The sequence below is a fragment of the Sceloporus undulatus genome, chromosome 5 (genome assembly GCF_019175285.1).
Source record: "Sceloporus undulatus isolate JIND9_A2432 ecotype Alabama chromosome 5, SceUnd_v1.1, whole genome shotgun sequence".
NCBI lineage: Eukaryota > Metazoa > Chordata > Lepidosauria > Squamata > Phrynosomatidae > Sceloporus > Sceloporus undulatus.
This window is the reverse complement of record NC_056526.1, coordinates 169,127,940-169,140,071: the sequence shown is the minus strand read 5'-3', so window position 1 is coordinate 169,140,071 and position 12,132 is coordinate 169,127,940. Positions and strand designations below refer to the sequence as shown.

The 12,132-nt window shown below is 40.5% G+C and overlaps 1 protein-coding gene across 4 annotated transcripts in view; it reads right to left on the bottom strand.

Moving 5' to 3' along the window:
* Positions 1 to 12,132, bottom strand: part of LOC121930682 (sodium/hydrogen exchanger 9B2-like) — a 46,360-nt gene that overhangs the window by 2,909 nt on the left and 31,319 nt on the right. For 3 of the 4 annotated variants that reach the window (XM_042467351.1, XM_042467350.1, XM_042467354.1), the window contains exons 6-11: positions 10,399 to 10,526; positions 9,615 to 9,790; positions 5,670 to 5,776; positions 4,927 to 5,076; positions 3,703 to 3,811; positions 2,406 to 2,542 (exon numbers count right to left, since the gene is read on the bottom strand). In XM_042467351.1, the coding sequence (XP_042323285.1) occupies positions 2,406 to 2,542; positions 3,703 to 3,811; positions 4,927 to 5,076; positions 5,670 to 5,776; positions 9,615 to 9,790; positions 10,399 to 10,526 (807 nt within the window). The remainder of the gene's footprint in view (positions 1 to 2,405; positions 2,543 to 3,702; positions 3,812 to 4,926; positions 5,077 to 5,669; positions 5,777 to 9,614; positions 9,791 to 10,398; positions 10,527 to 12,132) is intronic. The other variant, XM_042467352.1, reaches the window with a different exon arrangement.

Genomic DNA, 12,132 nt, shown 5'->3' with positions numbered 1-12,132 from the left:
AGAATGGCATGCACAACCACAGCACACGAGCACAGCCGTGGCACGAATACAAGCCCCATATGCGCTTTTTGCCTTACGCAGGGAGGAGTCCGGAACGGATCCCCGCATAAGGCAAAGGCCCGCTGTATGACGTACGGAAAGGAATGTCCCTATGTGAATTATGTTTCAGACTCACAATTGTTACTTCTTGAGAAGCTTGCATTTTTAGCTGACTCCGTTGCTTTATATTCTGAATAAATTGTACAGCGGGCCCTTGTCTTTTGCAGGGGATCTGTTCCGGACCCCCCCCCCACGTAAGGTAAAAAAACACGTATACTCAAGCCCCATTGGATATAATGGGGGCTCATGCTTGTGCTGTGGCTATGTGTGCACGCCGTGCGTGTGCCATTCTCCTTTTTGGTGAGCGGCTTCAGCATAAGCTGAAAGCCATATAGTGATGGCGCAGGCTCACTGTATTACAAAAACCAAAACAAAATGAGCATATATACTGTGTTTCCCTGAAAATAAGACATATCCATAAAAGAAGCCATAGCAGGATTTATAAGCATTTGCGCAATATAAGCCATACCCCGAAAATAAGACATAGTGATAGGTGTGGCTATGCAATGTAGCAATCAGGGAGGCTTCCAGCCGGAGGAAGGAGCGGGACTTCCGGCTGCAAAGGCTGCTGGGGCTTGTAGTTGCAGGAGGAACCTGCAGGTGACTGCAAGCCCAAGCGGTCTTTGTGGCTAGAAGTCTCATCCCTTCCTCTGGTCAGAAGCCTCCCTGATTTGTTGGGAGGCCGGGAAGGGGCAGGACGTCCAACCGCAATTCCTGCTGAATGAGGCGGAGGCATAAAACTAAGCCATCCCCTGAAAATAAGCCATAGTGTGTCTCTTGAGGGGAAAAAAATACAATGCGCCTGCGCCATAGGCGGGCACCCCATATGTGACTTCCTGCCTCCGCGGAAGCCATGCGATGGGAGAATGAATGGTGTGTGCACCCATGGCGTGCACACTCTCCTGCGCCACGAGCCCGAGCCCCATTCAATTGAATGGGGACTTCAGCTTACGCGTTATTCAGCTTATGCAGGGGTGTGTGTGTCCGGAATGGATCCCCTGTGTAAGCCAAGGGACCACTGTATAAGACAGTGTCTTATTTTTGGGGAAACACGGTATGCCACCTATGCATAGCATAGTGTGCTGTAGTGGTTTGAGTGTTGGACTATGACTGGAGACTGAGGTTTGAATCTCACTTCAGCCATGTAAACTCACTGAGTGACCTTGGGCAAGTCACACTCCCTTAGCCTCAGAGGATGGCAATGACAACCCACCTTTGAAGAAACCTATTTGCCTAGAAAACCCTTACTTGCCTAGAAAACTCAGAAGTCAGAAATGACTTGAATGCATACAACAACAAATGCACAGCATAAGCAGAAATCCCTTACTGCAGGTCAGTAAACATGACTATTTGATGTGTTGGCAGACATAGGCTACAATCCTATTAGTGACATACTTGTGCATAACACAAGGTTATATGTCCACATTCCTTATTTTGGATGGGCTGCAAGGGGCTATTTATTAGCTGACTACACGCCATCCAAAAATTTTAGCTGTCCCAGCAGCCACCAGGCCCCAGGGTATGCTTCTACAGCTGTTAAACATCCATGGGGTAGAAGGGAGGCAAGTGTAACTGAGCTGTGGAGATGGCCACATGCCCCAGCAGTTCCCCAGACATAGAGAGAAGAGGACTGATAATCTTGTTCTTCCTTCTTTCTCTAGAGAACTGCAGTGGGAATAGGAAGTAGTACTGCAGGTCACTTCCTTCCTTTCCTCCCTCCCCATAGCCATTTAATGATCATAGCAGCGCCTTCCCCCCATGGGGTTTGACATCTGTGGGAATGGGGTGGGAAGAGCAGTGTGGATGTCAGCCATAATCTCCTAACTATACTTGGGAAGATGTCAGGAATATACTACAAACTTCTTTGTACCTTTTCACTCCCTGTGTGAATACTTATTTTCCATGATTTACTTTTATCACAACAGAATTATTTCTGTATTGGTGCTAACAATAACATCAACCAGGAAGCCTTCTTAGCCAGAGTCTGAATATGCAAATATGTACTTGAACTTAGTCCATGCTAATTAGACATAACACTACAGTGGGCCTAAAAAACATGGAAATGAGGAAGGAGGAATATGCAGGGTCCCAGCTGTGGTCAAGAGATTGAAAGTAGTAAATCTGAATTTCCTGAACAGTGATGGTCATCGATGAGACTGGAGGGGAAAGGGGGAGATTCTTCAAATATAAGAAGAAATTAACAAATGGTGAGGCAACTGTTTTTTAACTTGGTTGCTAAGTAATAGCAGTGCCATAATGTAGACTTAAGGTCTTGTTTGCAGGTCTGCTCTAAAGGCATATTCTACCTGAACAGTTGCTTTGGGGATCCATGCCAGCGCAATAAATACTTTCTCCTTGAATTCAAAACCAGAAGCAGTTACCAATAGAAAAGTAGCAAGAAGTCGCGCTGTCAAAGCCAGTGCCAGAGTGGCCAAACAAAGCCCTGAAACAAGGAAATGCTTAATTACATCTCTCAGAGGAAAAAAAGTTTTCATCATATTACTCCAAATAATCAAAAGGATGGTTCACGTGTCAGCCAATGAGGGTCCTATAGAGATGTGTATTTTATATTTTACAATTCATATTCCACTTTCTTTAAAACACAAAATCATGGGTATATTTTTACAAAACTAACCAGAACTTAGCATGCCAAGGGGCAAATTCAGATACCTTTCACTAAACAGTATCATTGTAAAAAATAAATAAAAAAATGCAAGGACCATTCTAACCAATGTAGATCCCCTCCCAGCCCACATACGACAAATGCAAAAGTTAGCAAACCATCTCCACTGATTAACATACACAGATTAAATGCAAAGCACGTCCTCTCAACCAAGGGTCACACAGTATATATACCTCACTCACTTCCATGCCAGCTTTCTCTGAAGATGCCAGCCACAGATTCTGGCAAAATGTCAGGAGTAAACTCTTAGAACATGGCCACATAAAAACATGGCTGGAAAAAAAACACACACACAAAAATGGATGCCAGCCGTGAAAGCCTTCGATTTCACATGGCTCCATTGATTTATGAATGACAATGATAAAACAGAAATAAACCTAGCATGTTATAATGTCAAGTAGCAGCTTTGCCTCTTTTGAAAGTGCTGGGAACTCCTTGTCTTTTTAACTTAGTGGACTCCTTAAAACCTTAGGATATCAGTTAAGGCAGTCATGACAAAGTCCAGCCCTCATAATTTTATTGGACAATAACTCCTATTAACCCCAGCCAATATAGTGAGTGGTGATGACCACTGGCAATTACAGTCCAATAGTCTCTGGAAGTTTGCACATAAATATTAAAGCATTCATAATAGTAAGTGATAAATTAATTGAGAGCAAGAGCTACGATAAGTCAGAACAACCTGAATGCATACAACAACATTGTTCAAAAACTACCCAAACTTTAGTTAGATGACATTCTACATTATTTAGAAATAATCTTTTTCAGGGGAAATGCAAGCTTTAGTGTAAAGCCGAAGGCCCGAAAAACCCACAAAAAACTATGCAAGCTTTAGGTTTAGAAGAGTAAAGTTTGTTCTTCTCTAAGGAAAGTTAACAAACCACACTTTGTAGTGCCACAGTTCTTGGAAGTAGACTTACCAACCATTTTAGGGTTGAGAGAGACAACAGATATTTCAGCTCCAATTAAACCAAACAGAAAGGGTTGAAAAATAGACCAGGCAATCGCAACCAGTTCTTCCACAGCATTCTGCAAGACAAAGAATGTGGACATACAGTGTTAAAAGAGCAAACGTCAGTGATAATGCTGCAGATAATGCTGTCATGTGTGATATCATCATCAACAACAACAACAACTGGATCATCAAAGGGGCTGGAATTCTGTTGATGAAATATCTGCCTATAAACTAGGGTTACGGGCATGTGTATTTTCCTCTGGATGTATATTACCTCCCTGTGTAGCATCATCTTTATTCCCAGCTTTTAAGCTCTGGGGTGCAGCCACTATTCTTCCTGGCCAAGAGAGAAGAAGGCAGTCAGGTGGCTGCCGTTGTGTAGAGAGGTAATGCCTAGTTGCCTTCTTCTTCTGTCTTCTTCATCAGTAAGAACTATGCCAGAACCCCATGACAGGGTGGGGGAGGGCACAGCAAGGAGCTATACATCGGGGCCATTATGCTTCACAAGCCTTATTGCAGGATTGCAGTCATCTTGCAAATTCAGACTCTAGAAACTTGATTCTATCTTTCTTTTAAAAAGCGGTATCATTGTCTTTCAAAAGTTTTGAGGAACCTTTATGATAAATAACTGGTCTCACTTGTCTGGGGCATTCTGTTTACAAAGTTTAAATCAGCAGCACAAAAGCTAGCTGAGACAAAACTACTTTTTGAAAGTAGGTTGTCATGCTATTTAATTGTTTATTTGTCCTACTTTTATTTTATTTAGGATATTTTAGCTTACCTTTCTGCTTGTATAAACTCTCCAAATTTACAGAAACATTTAACCTCTGTTCCCCAGAATCCATTCCAACTCAACTTTAATGTAATTTATAGTGGCCAAGGATAGGAATATACATATCCCATCGACATGATAATAGCATCTAGCTAGTTCACAGTGCCTGAATAAACATCATGATATAGGTGCAGAAGCATGTTGTTTATGCTTGGAAAGGTATTGGCTGCTTATGCATCAGCTGACATCTGTACATAGATCATTCTTCCTTTATCATAGCAAAGGATCCTAACCCTAAACTGTGAAGGATTAGTTGCACTGTGAAGTTATGGTAGTTGCATCCCATTTGTTTCACACAACATTTTCCTTTGGAACACTGAGTGTATTCTCAGTAGGGTGGGTTAAATGTACACTCACCTTCTGTTCAGCCCAAGCTATTCCAGCTAGAAATGCCAAAACAACTGTGCAGAGTCCTCCAGATCCATGAATATCAAAATACCTGCTGCCCAAAAGACTAAACATAGCTAGGCCCATTATAAAGAATGTTCTTTTCCATGCAAGATGTATCTAAGATGGGAAAATGATAGGAAAAGTAAAGAATGTTTTAAATATTAAATTCTTCTTTATTGTAACTGCATTAGGAAGTGACCTGAAATTAATGTGGTCATAATCTCAAGATAAAATCTACAAGTGTCTTCCATTTATTCCAACAAGTATAGCCATTTTCAAGCATTTGCAGACAGGAACCCAACCCTAAACACTGAATTCTGTAGGTAGTGATGCACAAGTAGTGCCTATCTCTTCTGTGAAAGCTACTGAAATGCAGTTTCAGTGAAAATGAGGGATATTATAAATGAGACAATAATAAATGAGACATCACTGCTGACCAAGTAAGAGGTATATTGGAGGTATACAACTTTGGAAAGACTGGTTCTGCCAGTCTTTTTAGCCACACAGTGCCTCTAGATATTAGCTAACTCATTACCATTGGTCACTGGCATTACCATTGGTCATGGAGTTGTAGCTGAAAACATTGGAGGCCACCAGTTTATGGAAAGCTGATCTGAATCATATTCTTGTTATTAACTAGGGCATGGCTAATTTCCGTATTATAAATTGTCCAGTACCATTGGAAGGGATACAGCAACTATTTTTTTTACCTCATCTCTGCTTGGAAAAAAGCAGATAAAAGTTCCTAGCAGTATACCAGCTCCTGCACCAATTGCAACTTCCATTAAACCATGTAGAAGACTTTTGAAGGTAGAGCCTATTTGGACAAAGAAGAAGGAAAGACTTCAGACAGATTTCCAAACAATCTCTCTGTTAGAACTAGTCCGTCCAAGACAATATTCAAAATACTTATCAACATAAGGCAGAAGGTAAGGTGGATGAACACTGGCAAGAACAGAAACAAAAAACCTTCAGGTACTGTGACAAATCAAGGGCCAGCCACCCATCAGCCTCCTTGGAGATCACCCCATCTCTACTTGCCAGTGCATCATAGAAGAGCAAATGCCTCAAGGATATTTGCATAGAAACCATCACCAGAGGGCCCAAAACATTGAGAAATGAAGGAAAGACAAACCTTTCCAACTCATTATTGAGAACCAATTATAATAATCTAGTATCTTCTAAGTCATGACAGGAGAATTGGTCTTGGGTGCTGTGCAATGATCTATGCCACAGCAAATAAAATACTGGCTGATTGCACTGGATGCACCACAAAATGACCCAAAGTTCTGATTCCTGAAATCCAGATTATAGAGATAACACACCACCTGGAACATTTATTTGTGTTCTGCTGTGGTTATGGCAAGAGCCAAAATACAGGATGGTTAAAATGCATCTTTATTTCTAAAGAGAAAGTGTTTTTAATGTAGGCTGCCTTTTATGCTGGTTTCACCTGCTTTGAGGTGTGTGGGCTGATAATGAAGCCATACCATTCATGGAGAGACAATTTTACTCTATTTTCCCTACTGCAGTTCTGAGAAAATCCCACTTTAAAATGAAATCTTGTTCTGGGAATTAGTGGAAATGGTACATTCGGGGGAAGGATTCTCTTCTGGCCTGCAGTAGTAGAAAAAAAGATAAATTTTCTCTCCATGTCTGCTCTAATCATATTATCAGAAGCCCCAGCTTAATGGAATTTGCATTTTAAAAGCAACCTTACATTGAAAATCACCTTTGCACTTGAAATATAAGGAGTGTTAAAGATCATGTCTGTTTTGCCACCTTGTTCAGAAAGGTTCTCTGCTTTGTACAATATATACAGGGATGGCACTGCAGCATGCTTTATTGATCAATGTATGATCAACTTTTATTTTATTTATTGTATTTATATCCTGCCTTTCCCTCCAGCAAGCCTATCCACCCAATCTTCTGTAACGACATCATTCACTCTTCTATCCAGGATCAGAGCATTTTATAAATGTTGACTGCACTGTTTTTAACTGTTTTAAAATTTTATTCTTGTATTTTATTGTTACTGTTTGATTGTAATCCTGCTTCAATTCACCTGGGAGAGGCAGGAAAATACAAATAAATATCATCATCATCATCATCATCATCATCCCAAAATGGGATTCACTGTGGCTTGAATAAAACATCAGAAGCTTTCTTCAAAATAAGGGGCCAAAATAAATCTTCAGGCCACTTTGGAGGTCTGCTGTTTAAATGACACATGCATCTTAAGTGGCCCGAAGCTGTGCTTAGGACTGAAGTGTGGCTTTGGTGTGGCTTCTGGCCTCTTAGGAAGCATGCTTCATTTAAACATCACACTTCCAAAGTGGCCCAAAGCAGCTTTATTTTAGCCTGTCTGTTTGGGCCCAAAGTTAGCCTCACTGATTATTCATTGGCTTCCGCAAGGGAAAAATCAGGCAGCGCTAGTGGTGTGGGGTTTTTTTTTGGGGGGGGGGGGGGGAGTAATTACTGTATTGAGAAGGACTATAGGGGAATTGAGTTTGTTTCCTTGTCCAGCAGGTGGCAGAGAAAGGGCTTGTTTTGGCCCAGTTACACTGCTAAACCACAGCAGAAGCAAAAGAAAGAAAATGGAGCTCACCTGCTTTGAATGTTAAAAAGGAGAACAAAGTGTTCAAAGTACATTATGGATGCCACACTTAAGACAAATGTTACAGGTCTAAAACAGCAATAATGTTCAAACCACTTCACACATTCTACAAGATTAAATATGACAGAATTAAGTTCAGTTGAACAGAATTCTGTAATGCACTACTTCAGACTACACATAAGATACATCTGTGTGTGTGTGTGTGTGTGTGTGTGTTAGAGAGAGAGAGAGAGAGAGAGAGAGAGAGAGAGAATTATCACACAACCTCCCTCCTCCCCATGTAGTAAAACAGTACATTAAAAAAGGTTCAAAATATCCAGGGTGTTATTCAGATGGCGAAAATAATCCAGGATGAATCCAGATAGAAACTTCGTTTTTCACACTGATCCCGAATGCACCTGATTAAGGTGTTTTGTTTGGGGGGGGGCTGCCAAAAACCCACTTAATCTGAGATAATCAATATCAGGTTTTTCCTCAAGTTTTTAAAAAAGATCTGCATTGTTGGTAGCGTGAATAACTGATGCGAACAGACTCAAGATAAAACTCTGCATGCCTTGAATGTGTTCCAAATGCATTTGCATTGTCAACTCTATCTTTATTTGATATTTTATTTATTTGCACATGTGAGCAACTGAACTTGTAGAAATGCACATCGATGCGGTTCCACAGTGTGAATAACAGACCCAGAATGTGTGACTGTGATTTGCATCGCTGCACTAGAAAAAGACATCTGAATGACCTCTTATTTTCTCCCTCTCTCTCTCCCTCTCACACACGCACACGCACACATCTGAAATGTGCAGACCAAGAATCATTCATTCTTGTAATGTGCAAAATAGATCAGGTAAGAAGACCATCATCATGGCATCTGTTTTTTCATCTGCTAAAATCAGATGTTAACTGTTTTCAGTGCCTTTTCCTCTTGTAAACCAATGATACAAGGGAAGAACATGTGATAATAAATTAAAGCAATGGGCCAGAATTCTGTATGTGCTACTTAGTTATGTAATTACCCAACTTGTGAAGCTAAGTAATAAATAAATAAATAATAAAACTTGTATTTATATCCCGCTTTTCTGTGACAAGACAATCAAAGCGGCTTACAACACGTTAAAAGTAACATCTCTCGTTCCGATCCTCCCACCATCTATTTTACTGTGCATCAGCTGCACTGCGTGGAGGTAGAGTTGCCATAATTGTCCACTAAAACCCGGGACAAAATGTAGGACAAAATCTAGACCAAACTGTAGGACAACTGCAGGACAAAACTCAGCCCGAAATGTAGGGCATTTAAGAAAAATGGAGGACCTTAAATGTCCTACATTTTGGGCTGAGATTTGTCCTGCAGTTATCCTACAGTTTGGTCTAGATTTTGTCCTACATTTTGTCCCAGGGTTTAGTGGAAAATTCTGCTGACGACTAGTGCACAGGCAGATGACATTTTCATCGGTTCCTGCCAGCCACCAAGATTGGAACAATCAGACCCATGACTCCTTTTACACTGTCTAGTGGCAGCTTTGATGGTTTGTGGGAGCAGAGGGGAGAGGAAATGTTATCTGCTCACAGATAATGGGCCACCATTATGGACCACCAAGTTTGAGTTTTTAAAAATATAATATTTAAACCAGTAATAGCTTCAAATGTAGGGAAGGATATAAATATTTTTAAATAAATTTAAAAAAACTGCATCAAGAGTGCTTCCCCTGCCCCAATCAAATATTTCATTTGGGCTGTTGGGCCATTAGAAGTATTTTGCTAGTAAATACAAATCAAACAAACATGTTATATTAGGGCATCCATATTTTATTAGACACATCAACATCACTGGCTACAGCTCCCATAATCCCTGCTTGCTGATGGAAAGTAGTTCAGAACATCAAAGGGCCCTTGTTTAATACTTTCAGTAAAGGAACCTGAAAGAGCCCTACTTATGGGAGCCCAGTCATTGAATGGAATATTTTTACCCCTCCCATGCTTTCCTCCATGGCTGGGTACATGCTGTGGCTCATCAGTGCTATGAAATAATTAACTATGGTACCTGTGGAAAAGGCCATGCCTAAGAAGGTGTTGAAGCCTGTGATGGCTACAATATCGTCTAGGCTTCCTGCAGCTATCAACAAGGTTGGGATGCCTTTGTCAACACCATATCCTCTGGCCTGTAACCCCAGCATTGAAAGGACAACAACAGCAGGAGACACCGCACCTAAAACAAATCTAAACATATAAAATATCAATTGTTTATTAAGATCCATCCTCTTTGTCCTCTTCATCACGGTATGCTCTCCAACACATAGATACAAGAAAAATAATATAGGAAAACATTTTCTCTATGTTGAAAGACTGAGTAGTAATGAAAGCACACAGTATTAGTGCTTTGGTGGGTAGGAGGTAGCCCATACCACAAGCTTTTGGGGAAGCATAGTAAACATTAAATATGATATATTTGTAAAATTAAATCCACCCTTAGTCACTGTTAGGCACTCCAAATGAAACAAGAAAAAAAATTGGATAGGAAGAGCTTCCTTGGATTTTCATTTTCAGTCCTGGGAATCACCAATAAACAAACAATGAAATACATAAAAATTAAAAAGCCATCTATACAACATTCCCAACAACTTTATTGTCCAGACTTTTTCTGGGTGTAAAAAAAAAAGTACTTTAGTTATGGCAGTGCAAACCAATCAACTTCCTGCACCTGTTTATTATCAGTGCTAGAGAACCCAAAACGTCTTGCTTTGCCTCCTGTGTTCATGACTGGAATGTGAACACTGCTAGAAGAAATACACAGCCTGTATGTAAAGGTAAGCAGAATCCCTTCTTACCCGAACATAAACCCCCACTCCCATGGCAGGCCCAGAAGAAAGTGAGAGATTACAGCTGCTGAGCACGATTCAATGATGCAGGGCCCCAAGCTTAGTCTGAAACAGACGGCTTTTAACTTATTCAGAGCCTGAAAGACAAAAAAAATTGATAAATCGGTAATACAGCTTTTGAGATTTCCTATTTCCTCCCGTTTTCCTCATCTGTAGACAATCCATGACAAGAATGGTTTCCAGCTGTCCAGGATGACAACAGACATAAGAATATAAGCTTTTTGACTATAGCTTCTCCATTTACATTAAGGGCATATGATCCAATTGCAGTCTTGTATTTAAGCAGCAGCATGGTAGGAACTAGCAAAACTACTTCTGAGTATTCATTGTCTAAGGAAATCGTATGAAATTTTTGGGGTTGCTGTCAGCCCACACATGGTAGAAATATGTGACCTGGAACTGCATATGAGTGAGCATAGAGAACAGATGGAATGTGTCATTCCTCCTCTGTACTCAGCACAGAAAACATGTGGACTACTTTAAGAAGGAAGCTTCCTCCTCAATGCCCAGCACAGAAATGGGCTCTCCGCATCTCCTCTGCTGGGATGTCAAACTTCCCTTATTTTATCCTGGTATACAAGAATAAAGAAAAACCTATCTTCATCTCGGAGATTACCAGTGCATCTACAATTACATTTTATATCACATTTCAAGACTTTCTGCAAAAAAACTTTTTCAGAAAAAAACATTTTTGCACAGAAAACAGCCTTGCACATAATACACTATTTTTGTGCATAAATGTTATTTTATTTTGCACAAAAATGAACTCTCCCACATAATTTTCTCAAAAAGTTCCAAAATGTGGAAAATGCCACAGTAGTTCACCTCTCAAGATGACAAAGGCAGTAACATCTTTTAATGTTATTTAGATCCTGTTTGCTTGCTATTGATTTATTTCTTTGCAAGATAGTGACCTTTGTTGGCTTATTTCTAAGACAGGATGTTCACCACCTCCCCCTTCCTTTCAATACATGCAGGTATCACAGCTGGAAAAGTTACTTTTGGAAAGTTACTTACTTTTTACTACTAATAACAGTGGCTATGCTGGCTGGGAAATTCTGGAAGTTATAGTCCAACAGTAACTTTCCCAAGCCCTGGTAAACTCCCCTCATTTCTCAGTGATGGGAGATTAGTTTCCTCTGGATAATTACAGGATTATCTTGTGTAAATTTACAAATATACAAGAGGAGTACATGTGGAAATGGGACAAGCATTTCTACAGGGCAGCAGATCCTCAAAGAGTAATTTGGGCAGTTTCCAGGCTGAGGTTTAGTTTCAACTAAGGAGATCACTACACGAGGCTTTTAAACCATGATGACACCAGGAAACAAGCAGCATTGGTGATACTTATCACATGCTGCCATCCCCGACCTGTAGCTGCTCTGTCCCTAACCCGCAGCTCTTGTGTCCCTTTTCATTTATGGTGAAACCCATCAATGACCTCCCAATCACACAAGTCTCCAGGTACAAAACATCCCTGCTAGGGCAGTTGCATGACTGGCAGTCACGTGGTGTCAGTGTTCTGTCCTCTCCTTGTCATTCCTCCCCCTCACTATCCCTATTTTCTTTTCTTTCTTTTTAAAATGTAACTTGTAGTAACAGTAGCAGAGCTCTGCAATTGCATTAAAAAAAAAGGGGGGGGGAGGAATAAAGATAAAATAACAACAAAAGAGAAGGAGGTGA